The sequence below is a fragment of the Dermacentor variabilis genome, chromosome 8 (assembly GCF_050947875.1).
Source record: "Dermacentor variabilis isolate Ectoservices chromosome 8, ASM5094787v1, whole genome shotgun sequence".
Lineage (NCBI taxonomy): Eukaryota > Metazoa > Arthropoda > Arachnida > Ixodida > Ixodidae > Dermacentor > Dermacentor variabilis.
In genome coordinates, this window is record NC_134575.1 from 64,493,333 (window position 1) to 64,511,739 (window position 18,407).

Below are 18,407 nucleotides of genomic sequence, written 5' to 3' on the forward strand. Positions count from 1 at the left end.
TTTACTGTATATTGATGGCAGAAATGTGTTTTAACGCTCACTGTTTAGATGCTTTTATTCCTGTGGGTAAAAAATAGACACATTTTTTTGCGCTGTGATTTCGTTTGGCGTTAACACAGTATCTTAACATGGAAGTCGCAAACCTGTTGTAACGCCTGTGGCTCTAGCAAGGTCTGCTATGCTTTTCTTGGCTTGGGTGCCGGATTCAGTGGTTGCATTCAGGATGTCGGAAACTGAAAAATAAATGCACCCGATCCAGAATCAGTTATGAAAAGTGCACATCATCATTATCAATAACCGTGGGCTCAAAATGGAAGCAGACTATGTTGCACAAGTTGCACTAGCTCTCAGTTTAAGAGGAAGCTTTAGCTCGGGCCCAACTCCGATGCGGCCTATTCAAATACATGCAAACCGCAAAAGCGTTTTTCTGAAATAACCACTGAACCGATTTTAATCAAATTTGTAGCATCTAAGAGAGGAAGTTAAATTCTAGTGACTGTTGGAAGCGGAATTTCGATTTAGGGCTGGCGTTTTGTTAAAAATATTTTCAAATATTCGACAGTTTCAAAAAATAGAAGCACGAAGATTACAAATTCATAGCTCTACATCAAAAACTAATATAGTGGTTTTTTAAAAGGCATCCATTAGATAACTTAAGGTGGACAAATTCCATGTCAATTTATATCTTACATGAATCGGTTACGTTGTTTACAAGGGTTCTGCAAAAGCTGTATTTCGATATCACTAATTTTTTTTATATTCATGTGTAACACATCAATTTTGTCCGCTTTAGATGCACTATTAGTTGCAGTTCAAAGAATCGTATTATCATTTTTCGTTGTTGAGCTACACAGTTGTAAACTTGATAGTCTCGTTTTTCAAAAAATTTTTGACAATTTTTTATAAAAGCTTAACGACCTAACTAAAACATTCGAAACCAACACTCACTAGATTTTAAGTTTTCCTTTTAAATGCAACAAACGTCGTCAAATTTGGTGCAGTGGTTGCCGAGAAAATCGAATTCTCCTTTTACATGTATTTAGATAGGAGCACCCGAGTTAAAGCTTCCTCTCAAGTGACATAAAATATGTGTATCCTGCAACAGAGCAATGCGTATAGATGGACTGTGATCTTCCTTTAAGTATCCAGTAGGTAGCGCAATGCGTAACGTCGGTTGTTTCCATAAACCATTAGTTGCCGATTGTGATGGCGAAGGCTTATTATAAAAGAAAATGTTACGAAGGGCCATTTTAGTGAGAGTGTCTAGTTAAAGCGTAGCATCAAAGAGGCCCTTTATTTAGAAACTTACAGCGTTTACTGTAACGCGATTCGAAACTCCGGCAGGCCACTGGACGTAGGCGCAAGATATTTTCAGCCAGCAAACATAACTAGTCATGGGCGAAATCTTACGCTTGGCAGGAGATATATGCATATACCGGAGGCAGCAGAGAAAGTATCGTTCTAATTTTCGTGAGTGTGCTTGTAAGGGTCAGCGTCCATCAATCCCATATTTATTTAGGATAGTTGCTTTCCGCTGTAGTGTTTTAACAATTCTGGAAATAGCTTTAGCAATGAAATCGGCAGTCTCGATGTATTTGCAGAACCTCACTCATCCATGTTTTGGGCACTTTTTGAGACCCTGCATCCAAAGCTGCGAGTAACTCACTATCAGCGTCGGCTTCTTGTAAGTGCTGAAGAATCTCAGAGTCTTCAACGAGTGCGTAGCGTCTGAGCAGAAGCTGGTAGAAGTCATCTACTGCCTCCTCATTCAAGCATCCCAAGGACGAGAAGAACTCTTCGAGTTCGCTGCTGGCATTGATCTGCAGCGAATAATAACAACTCAGTGGCTGTAAATCTAACATAAAGTAGCTATAAGCATAATTTATTGACTACAGTTGTTCGTGATCGCTGAGTCCATGCTACGTACACGCCCTCCCCGTAGCCTATAGCCCTATAATGCCGAAGGACACAAAGAGAGACTATAAGTGCTTGTTCACATTATTTATGGCATTGCAGAGTGCATTTGAAAAAAAAAAGCAACAATGAGGGCTGACTTTATTTAAAGCTGAATTAGCATAGTGACACTTTTTTATTTTTTGGTTATAAATAAAATGTTATTGGAATCAATGCCTAAATGATATATAGGTTATTACATAATCGGTCTGCTCTACTATATAGAACTGGAAACTGGGTACTGGGTAACTGGGCAACAGGTTAGTACAGGTGAAAAAATGACAGTTCCGGAGGTATGAGTATTCGGTGAATTCATAAGACTGATGCCAATTGCGGCAAAAAGCTCCCAAAAATCTCAATTGACGCAGACATGAGTCCGATTGTATACAATTCGGTACATCCTATTCAATGAAAATTCAATATTCCCTCTGAATCCGTGCGAAGTGCAACAGTCAAGCATGCATGGACATAAACATGTTTTGCGATTAGGTAGGTCAACTGAGCGTTTCTACGTTGGGCGTGGCAAATGCCGGAATTCCTGTGCTTCTTGCGCCTTGAGGCAGCCCGATATACTCTCGCTCGACATTATGTTTATTCCCGCGAGTGACAACGACCCCTTCTCGGGGAGAGTAAGTATTGCAAGGGAGTGCCTACGCCAATATAAGGTTCCGGAGAGCCAATTGCGGGATACGGACCGTAGTGGAAGCTGTGGGAACTGGCGTCCCTTAAGAGGGCCACGTCAAGGGACACCGGATGCCGGACGCTGGAGGCTAGTGCTTTAAGCACAGATTAATTACCTCGGCTTCTTTCTAATCTAGATCTTTTGAATTCTTGATACCTGCTTATCCAGGGCTCTGGAAACAAGGGCATCTTGTTGGGAAGGCGCAATGAAGTGTTTGTTTCATTGCGATAGCAACCATAGGGACACACTCGTTCTGCATAAAGTACGGATGTGCTAAAATCGTGGCCGCGCGCCGCATACTATGGGTGCGAGGGGGAGCTCAAGCTCGTGGCACGATCTCGGGCGCGCAAAGGAGTAAAGCGGGGAGAAAGCGCGCCGTACTCGGTCGCGGTCAAGGCACCGGGAAGGAGGCGCAGCGTTGTTTTATACCATCGGCGGCTGCGTATGGCGCGGCTGAGCGCGGTCACGTGGGTGCAATCCTGAGAGCAGTTGGCGATGAGCACAAAGTCTAGGCCCCTCATGTGAGCTACATTTTCGCAGCTTAGTACGCGGTAACACAAGGGACAGCACGAAGCTCGCTGCTGCTGCTGCCGCTATTCGTCACGCCAGTGCTTTGACAGCGAGGGTCTGCGGTGATCGACTGAGATGTGTTTGTATTTTCCTGTGCGAACGTGACACCGTGATTCTTAAATTTTTTAGTAAGCAAACTTTTGCGAATTTTCGCGGCCAATAAAGCTATTATCCTTCGTACTATTATACTTCGTAAAACTATTACTTCGTGCAGCTAACATTTCGCTATCGCAACTGACGCCTCGACATTAGGGCAGAACTGCGTTTTATTTATGATCAATGCCTCTGTGTTGTCCCTACGCCCGCATGCCGGTGTGTCTGCGTGGTCTGTAGCACCATGGTTGCATGCGCTGTGTGCTCGACTGGGAAGTATTTTTGAAGAGTAGATTTTTGGGCTAGTTGGGGATGCATATTTGACTTTGTTGAAGCGCAGTAGGCGGGGCCTAAGAAAGGCGTGAAAGGCGGGTCAGGTGCTTGTCTCGTCTCTGTCACCTTCCTTTACCCCGTTTATGGTTTTTGACCGAGAATAAGCAACTTCAGTAATATATCACTACCTTCAAAATATAGATGTTTAAGCACCGTTATATCGTGAGTTATAAAAGCAATTCTTCTTGAGGTAATTACACGTCAACAGGTGTGCGAGTATTACAGACAGCGTCCCAATATTCTCCAATCATGTTGCAGACAAATGCTGCAGCCTTGACCTTCAGCGTTATTGCGTACCGTATCCAGAAAGAAAATTAATATTATCTCTTCAAATGCTTGTATAATTCCTCAGCATTTTCTCTATAAACTACCATGATATCCCTGAAAATTGATTAGTGGAATCAAACGAAGATAAAGCTTTTATTGAAATAATCACAAGCAATATTTTTTCAAGTATGTGTCGCTGGAATCAAAAGCGAAAAGATGATGCATCGTATATTCACAGTCGTTCTGCTACGTGTTTCAAAAATGTCGCAAACGTTCCATTAAAGTAGAACATACAAAAAATGGAAGCACGTAAACAACGCAATGAAACATGCTTAAGTTTGACGGCTAAAATCAAGTTAACCCAGCGTTTTACTACCATGCGCAAATGCGCAACCAACCTGGACAACAAAGGCGTGATAGATGTCGCCGGTGACGTTGTAGTCCAGCGAGAAGGAGACCAGGACGTCCAGACCATGCTCGAAAGAGAGCTCAATCATGCGCTCCAGCGGATCCTCAGTTGTGTCCTCTGTGATGTTGCGGAGGTCCAATTTAATATGCGAAAGAAATGCGAGGATGTCTTCTACCCCTTCCTCGGGGTTCCAAGCATATCGTAGACACGCCTCAGATATATAGCTTAAGCCGTTCTTCTCCTTCGCACTGTGATACTCATTTGTCGCTACTTGGCCAGATGCGGTTGCAAAAATAGAAGCCGGCGTCATTAGTTCGGCTAATGTATTCTGGAAATGCAAAAAAAAAGAATGCGTCATCTCGACGAAGTGAAAACATTGTTTAAGTAAAACAGAGATCGCATCACGTAAGCAGAGAAAGAATTGCAAGGCGATCTGCTAGAGTAACTTGAGTTGCAATTGCTAAGGGTTGTATATCAAATACATTAGCTCGCGAAAGTATTCCGCACTCAGTGCGAACTGAGTGAGTTGGTGCGTAGACGGACTCAGTTTGAGGTTAGGGAGCTGGTCTTGCTGTTGTTGTGTGGCCCAGTTTAGGCGACTACAGAAAAGCGCAGCACGATTTCACACGCTGGTGTATCGGCCAATAACCGGAAAGGAAGGACGCAGGTGGGTTCCGCGAAGACTGTACATGGGAAACACCCACGCGTGGAGTGAAATCGGATTAGTGGCTGCCCCGTAGAAGAGGCACCAGATCTGAACGAAAAGGTGGACGGTCCGAGCTGAAGGGTAGCGAACTAGGGTGGTTGCTTGAGCTAGTTGGTAATTCATGATCAAAAATAACGTACAGCGCGAAAGACAAGGACTGCGAAGACCACACATACAGCGCTGTGTATGTCGTCTTCGCAGTCCTTGTCTTTCGCGCTGTACGTTATTTTTGGTCGTGAAGGGTAGCGTTCGGGGAGACGGGCGTGGAGCTAAAAGGTGGGGGTGCTTGAGGACACCGCCACCACTAATGCCCATGCGCTTGCCACATATCCCGTCGACCGTCGCGGTCACGGAAACTGGGCGACGCGACACTGCTTAGCCGCTTTGAGTGTCAACGTTTGGCATCCGCGTCCGCATTCTGAGAATGCCTGTGAAAACGGCGATAGCTTTACAACCACTTAGCCGGCTACGACCGATGGGTGCATTTGCGTGCGATCGCCATCGGGTCCCAATTAGGGTGTTTGGATTTCAAACGAACCGGCCGACAGCTGCACGGGAAACAGAGTTCTCTCAGTACTGGCGGGGCAGCCCACGGTCCGGCAGACATGCAGTCCATAAGCCATGGTTTCATGGAAACATTCTCGCAGCTAGTATGGCGGCCGCTTGCAAGAGAAAAGGGCAGGACATGAATGGCTGACACTCGGATCCTAACGTAGGGGAGAAGGAGAGGACACGTGTCTTTGAGCAATCCTATCGCCTGGTTTGTTGTAAAGTGTGCCACTGTTTCCACCAAGCCGTGTGCGGCACGAAGATGGTTGTGCTATTGGTTGCAATGATGTGAAGTCGCATGTATGATTCCATGGCTGATTTGCGACGCCTTTATGCAACTGAGGGTTTAAAATGTCATGTTTGGCTGTGTGAGGGAGAGCGGAGTTTCGTGCCTGGACTCGGACAGACGCCTAGCCATCTGAATAAAGCGCCTCTTTGCTCGATAACGGCTCTTCCTTCGCGCTGCCACCGTGCACTCGAGTCATCGAGGGGCGCCGACTCCGGACATTAAAACACCTTCCCTCCTCAACTAGTGAGGAAGTTACCAGAGGATAAAGGGAAAGGAAATAAACTGACAGGACTATGAAGTTGTGGAAGGAGAGCTCAACAATAGCTAATGTTTAGCCAATAGCTAAATACTCACGATCGTGCTTGAGAATAACTCCGACTGATTTATATTGCAGACACTCGAGGTTACACTGCGAGTATACATATTCAATAAGGAAAGCGAGTGCACATGATTGATGAATGCTGCTGAGCAAAGACCTCGGGGCATTCCGTCGCTGCGATCAGGCACTAAGGAGATCAGTGCGTTGTCCCCCAAGTCTCTGCCCGCACTGTCCACCCAACCGCGCACTTTCCCCTCCCAGCCAAGGGACCATGCGTCTCCATAACTCAATCCGGCGGTGAACGCCACTCGAAACACTTGAGCAGTCCGCACCGCTTCGCCCACGACATAAAACACTCCGCCGAAACTACCGTCTCCACATGCGTGGAGCGCCGCGGGGCTCGATTCATGTTTAATACGAATTAGAAAATATATATGTCTTAGAATGGCAGCCCCAGCCGCCGCCTACGGGATAGAATGAACCTCCGGCGGCCATACTGTTAGCGGCAGAAGTACGCGGCTCCAGCATTGGCGGCCGTGGTATGCGAGCGGTTATCGCTGTGTGTACAGTTCCGTGTTGTAAAATAAAAAACGAACCCTCTATAAAGCATATCAGCCCGCACTAGCGTGCTGCACTTGTCGATAAAAAAAAATATTGCTTCGTCAAGTTGTATTGCCATAGGCTTTGAGAACAGCTATCGGCGGAAGGCTTCTCCAGTCGACACTTGCTCCCTTGGTTAAATTAAGACCGGTACCTTCATACAAACTAAGCTTATGTGATCTAAGCTCATAATGAACATTCATCACTATTTACCCAGTAAATTATGTGAACGCTAGAAGAGGCGCTGTTGTGCGGTACGTCAAATGAATGGTCTTCCAAGCCACACACTGCATCACCGCTCAATCTGCGCATGTCTTTGCCGGCTTTAGTTATGTCACGGGCATTTTATTACGATAGCAATTATATGGACGCTCCAGGCGCAATTTCGTCATCGGCATCGCGTCGTCATGATGTTCCGTGTAAAGTCCAAGGGTGATAAGACGGTCGCCGCCCGTCGTATGCTGTATATGCGAGTGAAATCGTTCAAAGGAAGTCGACGATCGCGACTGAATCTCGCGCGCGCAAGGAAGGAAAGCGGCAAGGAAGCGCGTCGTCTTCCTTCGTGCCCTAGCTTCCATGGGGAGCAGAGGGAGGGAAGCGGTGTGGTATTCCACCAGCAACCGCGTATTTCTCCGCAGCACGCGGACGCGGGGGCCTTGAAAACGATCTGGCCCCCTATGTGTGTCGTCGCCTCACACCACTGTCGCCGCTCAGTTTCTGTTCAACCGATAGACCGCATGAAGGTCGCTTCGCGAGCTGAAGCCGTGATTCCTCACACCAACGTTTTGACAGCGAGTGTCCGCGGCGATCGAGTGTGATGGCTTCATGTCTGTCTGTGCGTGCTGACACAATGCTTGAAAATTTAATTAGTATGCGAATGTTTACTAGTTTATACGGCTGATCAAACTATTATTCCTACTTCATATAGCTCTCTACTAATTTCATATCGCAATCGATGCCTCCCCTTTGATGATGTTTGTGCAACAACCTTGCATGTTATGAACAACGACGTCGTTCTCGCCTACAGGGATAAATACGTCTCTCACTCTCTCCCCCTTCAAAGTAACGATGATGAAAGCCTTGAGGGCATCGGTTTCTTTCTTTTTGCGCAGTTTCCCTTTTCATAGTCATAATTCCTGTTGGTATAGTAAGTTCTATAGTTCGTATTTCTTTTTCTGGCAGTCCGTGAGTTCTCCTCGAGTTAAACTACTTGTCATGTTACTTACGTGCAAATACGGTAATTATTCACGATTTTAGTATACAACATTAGCGAGTTGGATTACACAAGGCACCGCCAACTATGTATTTAGCGTCTTGGACACCCTGACAGTCAGTCATATGATAAAGCTAGAGCTTGCCTCATGATCTTCGCTGTGGACGTTCTCCCATATTTCATACGTGATCAAAAAACTTGATGTCATTCATCCATCCCGTCTAGAACTTCTTATTGTAACACACACCACAACAGAAACATCAGTCAGATATTCTACACTGACATATGAATGGCAAAATAAATTGCCAATTGACAATTAAACTTCTGCAATGCATATTGATTCACTATTTAACTATGTTTGTAACTCAGCTATGTCTGAAATGCTTCACGACTTCAAGTGTACCAGAGAACTGGGAGAATGCCAACATCATACTAATCAGCAAGAAGGGAGACACTAAAGATCAAAAAATTATAGGCCCAATAGCTTGCTTTTAATATTATTTAAAGTATTCACCAAAATAATTTCCAAGACAATAAAGGCTACACTTGACATCAGCCAACCAAAAGAACAGGCGGGCTTTAGCGTCGGACAGTGGATCCCATCCATGTAATCAATCAGGTAATCGAGAAATCTGCAGAGTGCAATCAACCTCTCTTTATGGCTTTTACAGATTATAAAAAAGCATTTGATTCAGTAGAGATACCAGCAGTGATAGAGATATTACGTAGTCAAGGAGTAAAGTAGGCGTACCCCAACAGCTTGGGAAATGAACAAAAATTCCACAGCTACCTTGGTTCTCCACAAGAAAAGCAGAAAGTTACCTGTCAAGAAAGGGGTTAGACAAGGAGGCACAATCTCTCACAATCATTGTGTGTTTGAAAGAAGTATTCAAGCTATTAAACTGGGAATGCTTACGAGTGAGAATCAACGGCGCATATCTCAGCAAGCTTCGGTTTCCGCGTGATATTGTCCTGTTCTGCAACTCTGGGGACGAATTACTACAAATGATTGAGGAGCCTAACAGAGAAAGTGGAAGAGTGGAGTTGAAGATTAATATGCAGAAAACAAAGATAATATTCAATAGCCTGGTAAAGGAACTAGAGTTCGGGATCGCCAGTAAGCCTTCAGGTTCTGTAAAGGAGTAAGATTGTCTAGGTTAATTACTCACAGGGGACACTAATTATGAGAAGCAGTCTTACAGAAGAATAAAAACTGGTTGAATGCACAAGGCAGGCATTGCAAGATCCAGGCTGTGCGCTTATCACTATCATAGAAAATAAAGGTGTACAATCACTGCACGCTACCCATCATCAGTGATAGGTTGATCTTTTTCTGGTGAGCGCTTTTCGCCGTCCAACAAATGTTACCGCTCAGCATGGGACGCGGCTGCATGAGTTTGAAGTTGATGGGATGTTATTGATGGTTCTATCCGCGGTCTGTTGTCACCTTGTGTAATCTGATTGCATGTATGCGTAACGCGAATGGTTTAGAACTCTCTTGACGACACGCGAGCACTAGCGATTTCACTGGAACGTTCGATAGCTCGTGTATAAAAGCCGAGGCGCTTGACCGGCAGATCAAATTTTTGACGATCGCCGACAGTGTTCGCCGCTATCGTTCTTTGAGTCTAGCCTGTTTTCGAGGGCACAAGTTCGCCTACTAAAACGCTAGTTTCGCCAACCACAAAAGATAAACGAGTTTACAGGCGCTATAACGTAAAACTATTCCAAGGTTTTCTGTTCCAATTCTGCAAACAGCTCTCCGCGATTGGTCAAAAACATTTCTGGACCACCCCCACTTCACCTGTCTGTCACGCGACGTCACGGAAACCGTGCTAGCTCCTCATCTGATAACACGTGTACACACTGATTATGCACGATTTGACCGAATAAAAGAAAAATAGTTATTTCTCATTCGACACCTTTTCGCCATTAGCCCTCGGCTATTGGTGAAAAGTTTACAGGCTGCGCCCACTTCACCTGCCTGTCACACGACGTCACAAAACCGCAAAAACTCACGGCGTCAAAATGACGTGACGCGTTAAAGATGCAATATGCCGAACAAATCTGAATTTTCCTCTGAATCCCCGCAGGCTGCCCCGTTCCGAAAGGAATAAAAGATGGCTGCCGCTGATCGCTGAGGCACTGACTACTCGCACCTGCCGTAGAGTAGCCAGTGGTCACGTGGTCATAGGTTTATTTGCGTGTAATAAACATTTTCGTGGCGGTGTAACGTTTTGGAGAACTTTCGGCGCGTTTAAGACCTCCTTCTGCCAACTCTATTTCGCTGAGGATCCGTTTTAGCGTCATTCTTAAGATTCCGTTGCCTGCCGCCGCGATTGTGGAAGAGCAGGCTAAGCAAGAGAAAGCGGACCAATCGCAGACTATATGGCGCCACCTGGCACCACCCTCTTCATCCGGTTATCGATTTTCAGTGCACTGGTTCGGCCCCATCGGATCCCCCTCCACTTGAGCGTGCTCCTTCCCTCTTGTGAGCCAGTTAGATAAGACAAGCCGCTCAGTGTAGGCAATGTGATTCGTTTTTCAAGCAAACAAAACTGACCTCCTATGAACGAGGAGTGCGTTCGATTGGTTTGTTCAGGCAGCCCTGCGGGTGACTGCCCGATGTTTGCGTCGGCGGTTGCGCCAATTTGATGTCAGGAGATTGTAATAAAATATATTGGAATAGCTTTACGTTATGCGGCCCCTCGTGTCAGTATTTACTCTCTTTTGAACAAACTTTTCAAGGCTCGCATTGTAGGAATAATCGTACAAGCAACAGTGCGTATTGGACGATTTGGTAGGTTAGCATTCTTGGCGTATATGTGCAGCGCGACGCAGACATGTCGTTCATGTTTCGTCCCTCGGCTTTTTCGTGCGGAACGTATACGCCAAAATTCGTATAAGTGAACCACCTCTCATGCAAGGCGTGCACACTCCGCGGTAACGGTGGTGTTACTCGAGATAAGTGATGATTTACGTGTAAACAAAGCGAACTCACCTCGCATATCCTGGTCCCCTTTCGGAGCCGGCTGGTTTCGGCCCATACGCAGTAGACATACCATTCGCCGGCACATGCACGTCTGTCTGTCCACAGTGCACCACGCAAAAATCTTAGCCACGTTTCCGTGCGGCCTGTGCACTTTGGTGCGCTGCACCCCGTCATACTGGAATCCAAGTGGCAGTGTGATCTGCTTCCTATCACTTCACCAAAGTCCTGACTTAATATCGTCGAACACCGTATTTGGATTCTGGAGCCAATGGTTGAAACGCACGCTCGACGGTCTGCTGGTTGTAATGTCGATGGTACTGACGGAAACGACGATCGGCGTCGCGCCCGTAAAGTTGGCTTCGCAGGGGCGCAGTGGAACATTTCAGGTCATCTTGTACCACGTGATGGCGCTAAGCGAATGGCGGTGCGAGCAGCACCGGAAAGTTTATGCGCAACTCGGGTACCTGCAAGAGCATACGTAGGAACACTAGGGACGCGTGAAGACGAGTGCCATCTGGTGGTGTTCAAGGCTCAAGGAACCGAGCGCCGCTCTGTGATTGGTAGAGACCTCGTTCACGCTCAACGCAGCTGGCGCCGTGCTCACTGCGTAACGTGCTCCTTCAAGCTATATCGCTTTAAATTCGCAAAAAGAGTGTTTTGAAAGAGTACGGCGTCAGGTAAGAAGGCATTATCTCTTGCACGCTATAGACTGCATTCTCGCCGAACGTCTTCAAGGAGCTAGATGTCGAGCTATTCAGGTGCCACAAATTGCGCTAAGAATATGCGAGTGAACCTCTAGTTTCCAGGTTATGATCTTCCTTCAGCGACGCTGTGGGAGACTCAAAACCAATTGAGAAGCTTAATGGGCACAAACCGGCCATAAGATTGAAATCTACGGGTGTGTACATTGTTCCTGAGGATGTCGACTGTCATAAATATTATGAATGTTTTTAACAGCAAAGTATAACAGTTTCAATGTGTGTCAGATGCGGCCATCAGGACAATTTATTTATTTTACTAAATTTAGGTATATTTAGTGTAGTTTGCTTTTAGACCTCTAAGCAAGATTGATGACGCTCATGATCTAGAAAACAACGTAATTTCTTTCTATTTATTTGTCACTACACTATCTTCCTACTTATAGAGTGGGCCAAAGCCATATACTTCTAAACAAAATCTGATCGAGCAAAAAAAAAAGTTAAAGACCAAGCAATGCGATTCTCAAGACAAGACCTCTTTCATCATTCCGGCACTGGAGCTCTGGTGATTCGCTGCAACCTCTAATCAGAAATAATTTTGCAGCTCTCCCTGAAAAATTTCAAGCAGAATAGAATTTTTACCGTATTGAACCTTCAGGGGTATTGTTTTTCTCTGCATTTCATCTCTGAGCTTCCTCACATGTTGAATAATAACTTTCTGCCAACGCCGCCAAGCACCTGCCCTTGCACTTTCTGTTCAAGCAGACCCGTCTGACTTCAATATTGTAGCGCTCAAGCGCCAACGAACATGAAATCTCGTTGACTTTTCACTCTTCTCACTTCTGCGATTTAAGTCTAGCACATTGGATATATATATATATATATATATATATATATATATATATATATATATATATATATATATATATATATATATATATATTCATTTACCTCTTGCGTTCTCTTCTTACCACCATTCTGCTCAAAAATTGTTGTGACAGCGAGAGCCCCGTACAATATCTATTATTATCGATTTCTGCTATTCTTTTGCGGTTCTTTCGAAAGCCATTGTTTCGCACAAGAAGCAGTGGTTGGGGCTCGACAATGAGCTATGCTCATTTTATTTTCTGCAAACATATGCCCGCGTTCCACAACAGCAATTGATGCGTATTTGTGCCGAGCGTCATGGAGGACGCTTGCAAGACAGGCACTTTGATTCGCTGCTCTAGTGAGGACAAGCATCTCGCTACACGGCACTTTTGCTCCGAAGTAGCCATGAGAAAAGCCCACAGATCACTAGTGATTCCTGTTGTCGGGGCATTATTTGCGATGGAAATCTCTGAGCAAGGGAAGATTTTTGACCCCACAGCTGCGAAGGATGCTATGTCTATGATCTAGATATGTTATTTTTTCTTTCGAGATGTCTCCCTGCAGCAACAAATTACTAGCAGCAGCCACGGCAGTTCAACGCAGTGATTGCGCTCAATTAAATTTCAATAAATGTAAATAATAGTGCATCAGCTATGCCAAAGAACGCAATAATTGCATCTCTAGTGTGTCCTCGCGATGTTGAGCACCGCAGCCCACTAAACAAGCAACCCTGTGTCTCAGCGATTATGTTGAAGAAATTTTCTGTTCCGAATATTCGTAAATGTTTTGCTTCAAATGAAGTGCTACACTTTCATAAAATTACGTATGAGTAAGTCGGTGCCAGCGCGTATGTACCCCCGGGCGTCTTTCGCAATGAAAGCTGCAGGAAGATGCACAGCACGGGTAGGGGACGGCACCCTTCCTGCTTTACGCGTACCGGTACGTCCTTTCGTTAGCGTGGTACCATGATTTTACTTCCGAAATGAACCAACTAATGCAAGCCAAATTTCCTTGTACAACCTTCGGTTGTTTGAAGGGGCCAGTAAATTCTGAAAATCCACATACCTGGTTTCGGAAACATTCAGGTTTTTCTCGCCTACTATGGCCCGTTAATTTCTGATGTCAAGTGTACACAAACTGCACTGATAGGGAAATTATACCTGCATCCGCTTAAAGGAAAGCCGACTCTTTTTCTGGACTGCAAGGAAAGTTATGGAATAACTCAAGTAGAAATTATTTCTATAAAAATTAAATGGAAAGAATAAGTTTAATGCATTCGTATCCAATCGCTAAGCTTTAACGATTTGCACGATGAGCTTAACAACAAAGTACAAGGTGGCTAGTTGTGCAAGGAGAATTACGGCACAAAATTTTCACTGTACACGCGCTGAATACATCCCGTGTCTCCCTTCGCGAATGAAATACGCGAATGAGAAAGCGGCCTCAATGACAGAGGGAGAATTTTGGAAAAATTAGGGGTCGGAAAATGAAATAAAGAAAAGCACGAACGCAATGCATATTCTTAAATAACACACATTTAATATGAGAATAAATAGACAAAATGAATTAAAGCCATGGCAAGTACCATGAACCTTTGTCCTGTGGCAGCGAATTTTGTTGAGAGCCCGTGTTATTAATGTGCTCCGGACGCTCAAAGCACGTTTCCTCTAGGATATAAGTGTTTGAGCAATAAAATAGGTAGTCATCAATGCGTGGTCTCTATCGCACATATTTTGAAAAGGAGGACAGCACCTCCTGGCTAAAAATACCTCAGGCCAGGTACCGCAGAATATAGTATTCACGTTGTTGTTAAGCTTAATGTAAAAATGCAAAATTTACAGAATGACATTGATAGAATCAACTTTATGGGGTGAAAAGGGCGCTGGAATTTCTAGTTGTAAAAGTAATGGTGGAAAAGATCATATTTGAGGAGTGAAATCAAGAATGGTGAAATTCTTGTAAAAACCACAGTCACACTACATGTACTAACAATGTGAAACTACCACTAAATCGGCACCAATAGAAACAAAACATTTCGAAATGATCATGAATTGAAAAATACTATCGCTAGTATTACTGATGATAACAAAATGAATACTAGTACGATATCTTGCTCCTGAAGTCTTATTGGTATAACAAAAGCTATCGATTGTAGTACTGTCTGGGATACTATCAATAGTCAGACCAATTGCTATTAGCAGTGCTAGTGTCTGTTTTGCTAGTCTTCCCGGAGGCTATTTCCAGGAGTTTTGCAATAACTGACTGTCAGTAACAGTCTGTTTATACTATCAGAAAAGTGAAGTGATACGAAGTTTATATTGTTGATTTGCGTGCCACTGGTGGCGTCACCTTACTTAAGTGACAATGCTGTATCCATAGTACGAAGTCTATCGGTAGTGAATTATCGAGATTAGTATTGGTTGCACGCTATCGATGGTAGTATTGATGTTTTTTCTAGCTTTTGATCGCTCGATGACACCCCAAGACATTACTTTCTTTAACTTCAGAGGTTGTATTAGCGGTCAATGCTTTTTCGACCTACAGTGTTTATTCGAACATATAGGTCCTATTAAAAAAACGTTGCCCAAGTTAAGCTATAGACATATGTTCATAACGAAACAATGTCAACCTATAGACGGTTTTTCCTTGGGCGCCGCCATATTGCATACTCAAAGGCGCCATCTATGGGCAGGCGGCATGCTGGCTTTGGACGAGCGCTCCGTGTGTGTAGGCAAGGTATAAGCTCGGTAGTAGCTTGCGGTAGTTGATTTCGCGTCGCGCGGGTTATTGAGTATGCTGTGGCGTCTTCTAGGGGACAAACGGTTCTGTGAGACGTTCTGGAGAGTTTGGAGTTTCTGCGGCACAGGGGTGGACGGAGCATCAGTGGAATGTGTGCACGCGTGTTCTAGCCTACAGTCAGCCTCGCATATCCGTTTTGTATTTCTGAAAATTTATTTCACTAATGTGACCTTACTGCAGCAGTCTTACTAGTTCTAAGCTGTGCTTTAGCTCCAGTGAGTAGGTCGGGCTCATATGACGATCCCTACTGCGTAGGCGCGCTCTTCTGCTAAGGAATAAGTTGCGTTATTTATTCGGAAGGAGTCGGTTCAAATTGTTATCTGTCGATACATTGCGCGACAGCCTTTTATTGCGATATCAATTATATTGACACTCCAGGCGCGTTTCTGGCGTCGCCGTTGCTGTGATGTTACGTAGGAATGAAAGCGTGTGAAGGTGAGCCGTCGAACGCGGTTCAATGTCGCGTGCGCGAGTGCGGAACGCGGCCCGGATGCGTGCCCTCTCCTGTGGCACGCGAGGCAGGGAGATCAGGCGAGGGAGGAGACGCGTTCTTCTACAGCGGTTGCTAGGGTGCCTCGTTGCCCTCCACGCTAAGTATGGACAGCTGGGCTAGTTGGTTATGATTAGCATTATCAAACATCGTTCCAGCGCACAATCGAACACGGACAAGAAGAGAAAGACAACACGAACGCCGGCGTTCGTGCTGTCTTTCTCTTCTCGTGCGTGTTCAATTGTGCGCTGGAACGATGTTTGATAGTCCTCCACGCGCACCGCTCCGTACAGAGTGGAGACATCCGCAGCGTCTACGACGGCATTCGGCGCGCGAATCGCGAAAGCCGCGGTAGACGCCTTCGGTGGACGCCGCAGGGATGCGTTGCCGGCACCCGTACGTTTCGAAAGCGATCTCCGTGGATGGATGGATGGATTGATGGATGGATGGATGTTATGAGTGTCCCCTTTGGAACGGTGGGGTGGGCTGCACCATCAAGCTCTTGCTATTGTACTGCCTAATGTCCTATCTAGGTTAAACAATAAAAAAATCAAAATAAATAAACACTATGAACTCCCACAACCAAATTTTCTGTTCCCCTAATGCAAATTGTTCTTTTGTACGTCTCCGTTATTTGTCGTTTCCCTACTTTTCTTCTACCAATCCTCTAATCCCCCCTTACTAATCCATATTGCGGACATGTTCACTTTTCCACTGCTCTCGCCCAACTCGAGGGCTTCAAGGAGGCCAGTGGGGCCTAAGTCGAACGCTTGGTAGACGTCTTCACATTCTAATAAAACATACTTCCATAGCTTCCCTAGCTTTACCGCAGCAAGCACATGCTTTATCTTCCTTCTTATATCTCGCTGATAATGATATCTCTGATATTTTGAAAGCAATCTCCGACGTGTCCAAAGTGCGCGCCCGCGCGCGCATCATCTTGAAAGTGATCTTCGATGTTTACAGAGTCCGCGTACTGTCGGTAGCTTCGTATGCGCTGTGCTTTCGGCGTTTTGCTGCTCGCGGCTGCTGCCTCGATCGCTAACTCTAGAATTTTCACAGCGACTTTCCGCACCCAGCGAGTGAGACGAATTAATGTTCACGTGTGCGCGCGTGTCAGCCTGCTGGTTCATTTAGTTAAAGAACGTTGGCGAGCTAGTTGGTTGGAATCAATGAAAGAATGTGTAAGCTCGACTGAACAAGCACGTACGAAGATGCAGACACACAAAGACAGCGCTGTCTCTGTGTGTCTTTTTCTTTATACGTACTCGTTGAGTTACGCTTACATATTCTATCATTGTTAATTTCGTTAGTAAGCGAACGTTTACAAGTTTATACCACCGATAGCACTACTATACTTACTTCGTACAGCTGTCTACTATTCAATTATCGCAATCGAGGCTTCGCCTTTCGGGGGGAACTGCGAATTTTTTTGTTGGACTAAGTTTACGCCCACAAATAAAATAGATTTGGTTACTAACAACAACATACCGTGGAGTGTGAATTACACTTGTCGAGTGACCGTCTGCGGACGGCGCAAGCGTGCGAAGCTGTGGTAAATTCTGGACTAAATATATATTTGTTTTATGTGGCACGTGATCCAAGCATTCGTCATGGCCATGGTTGTCGCAGCGTAAGCTCATTTTCTTTGTTTTTTCTCTGAAAGAAGAGAATGAGAAGAATCAACATTTGGGCAAATTGGTAGTGGTTGGACATGCTGAAGGGGCAGCGCAAGCCTTCAAAGACAGAAGGCAGGAAACACACAGGACAGCGCTGAACCTGCAACTAACTTTATTAGGAAGCATACACATACTTAAGTACTGCCACCTCTACCAACGTTCTCTCTCATCGATGGCGTCATTCTAAGTACAAAGGCAAACAGCAAAATCCTGTAATATAATGCTACACTAAGAAGTGGTTTAAAAATTCAAATTCAGTGTCATGCAAATTTAATGAAGGCATGCTTACACAACACGATTATTTTTTTCATCATATGGTAGTCATGCTATGGCATGATATGGTATGGCATGCCTTCATTAAATTTGCGTGGCAGTCCACCAGCCAGAACGTTAGTAAACTATACTGTGCAAATCAAACGTGCGTCGAACTCTTTCGTTTTTTTCATTATATGTATATATGAAAGTGTTTGCTGGCTAACAATTGCAAGGTTAGTTCTGGCAGTGAAACATAAATACCCAAGAAAGTGGAAGCGCGAACGGCGCAGCGGTAGCGCAATTGGTTAAAGCATCGCATGCGTAATGCGAACACATGGGATCGTTCTCCTCCTACGCAAAGTGATGTGTATATATATATAAAAGGAGATGTGGTAATGTATTCTATATACTTGTGCATTACTTGGCACGAGATTTTTTATACCGTCTTCATGCACGCAATCGACTTAGGACATTTAGAAAATGCTGCAGTAATAGTTTTGATGAAGGGTAACTAATCTCAAGTTTTATGAAAAGCCGCCAGTGTTGATCAACTGTGAGCTGAATTTTTTCGGCATGCCAGGAGCCTGCCTGAAGCGACGAAAGTGCTTTTGCAGTTATAGGTCATAGGGAACAAATATGAA

General features: G+C 45.0%; 1 protein-coding gene across 2 annotated transcripts in view; it reads right to left on the reverse strand.

Moving 5' to 3' along the window:
- Positions 1-18,407, reverse strand: part of LOC142591061 (uncharacterized) — a 38,138-nt gene that overhangs the window by 11,602 nt on the left and 8,129 nt on the right. Inside the window, exons 2-6 of one of the 2 annotated variants that reach the window (XM_075703427.1) lie at positions 17,324-17,491; positions 10,985-11,439; positions 4,297-4,635; positions 1,667-1,820; positions 144-233 (exon numbers count right to left, since the gene is read on the reverse strand). In XM_075703427.1, the coding sequence (XP_075559542.1) occupies positions 144-233; positions 1,667-1,820; positions 4,297-4,635; positions 10,985-11,356 (955 nt within the window). In that variant the 5' untranslated portion in view covers positions 11,357-11,439; positions 17,324-17,491. Of the gene's footprint in view, positions 1-143; positions 234-1,666; positions 1,821-4,296; positions 4,636-10,984; positions 11,440-12,315; positions 12,436-17,323; positions 17,492-18,407 lie in introns of those variants that run through there. The other variant, XM_075703428.1, reaches the window with a different exon arrangement.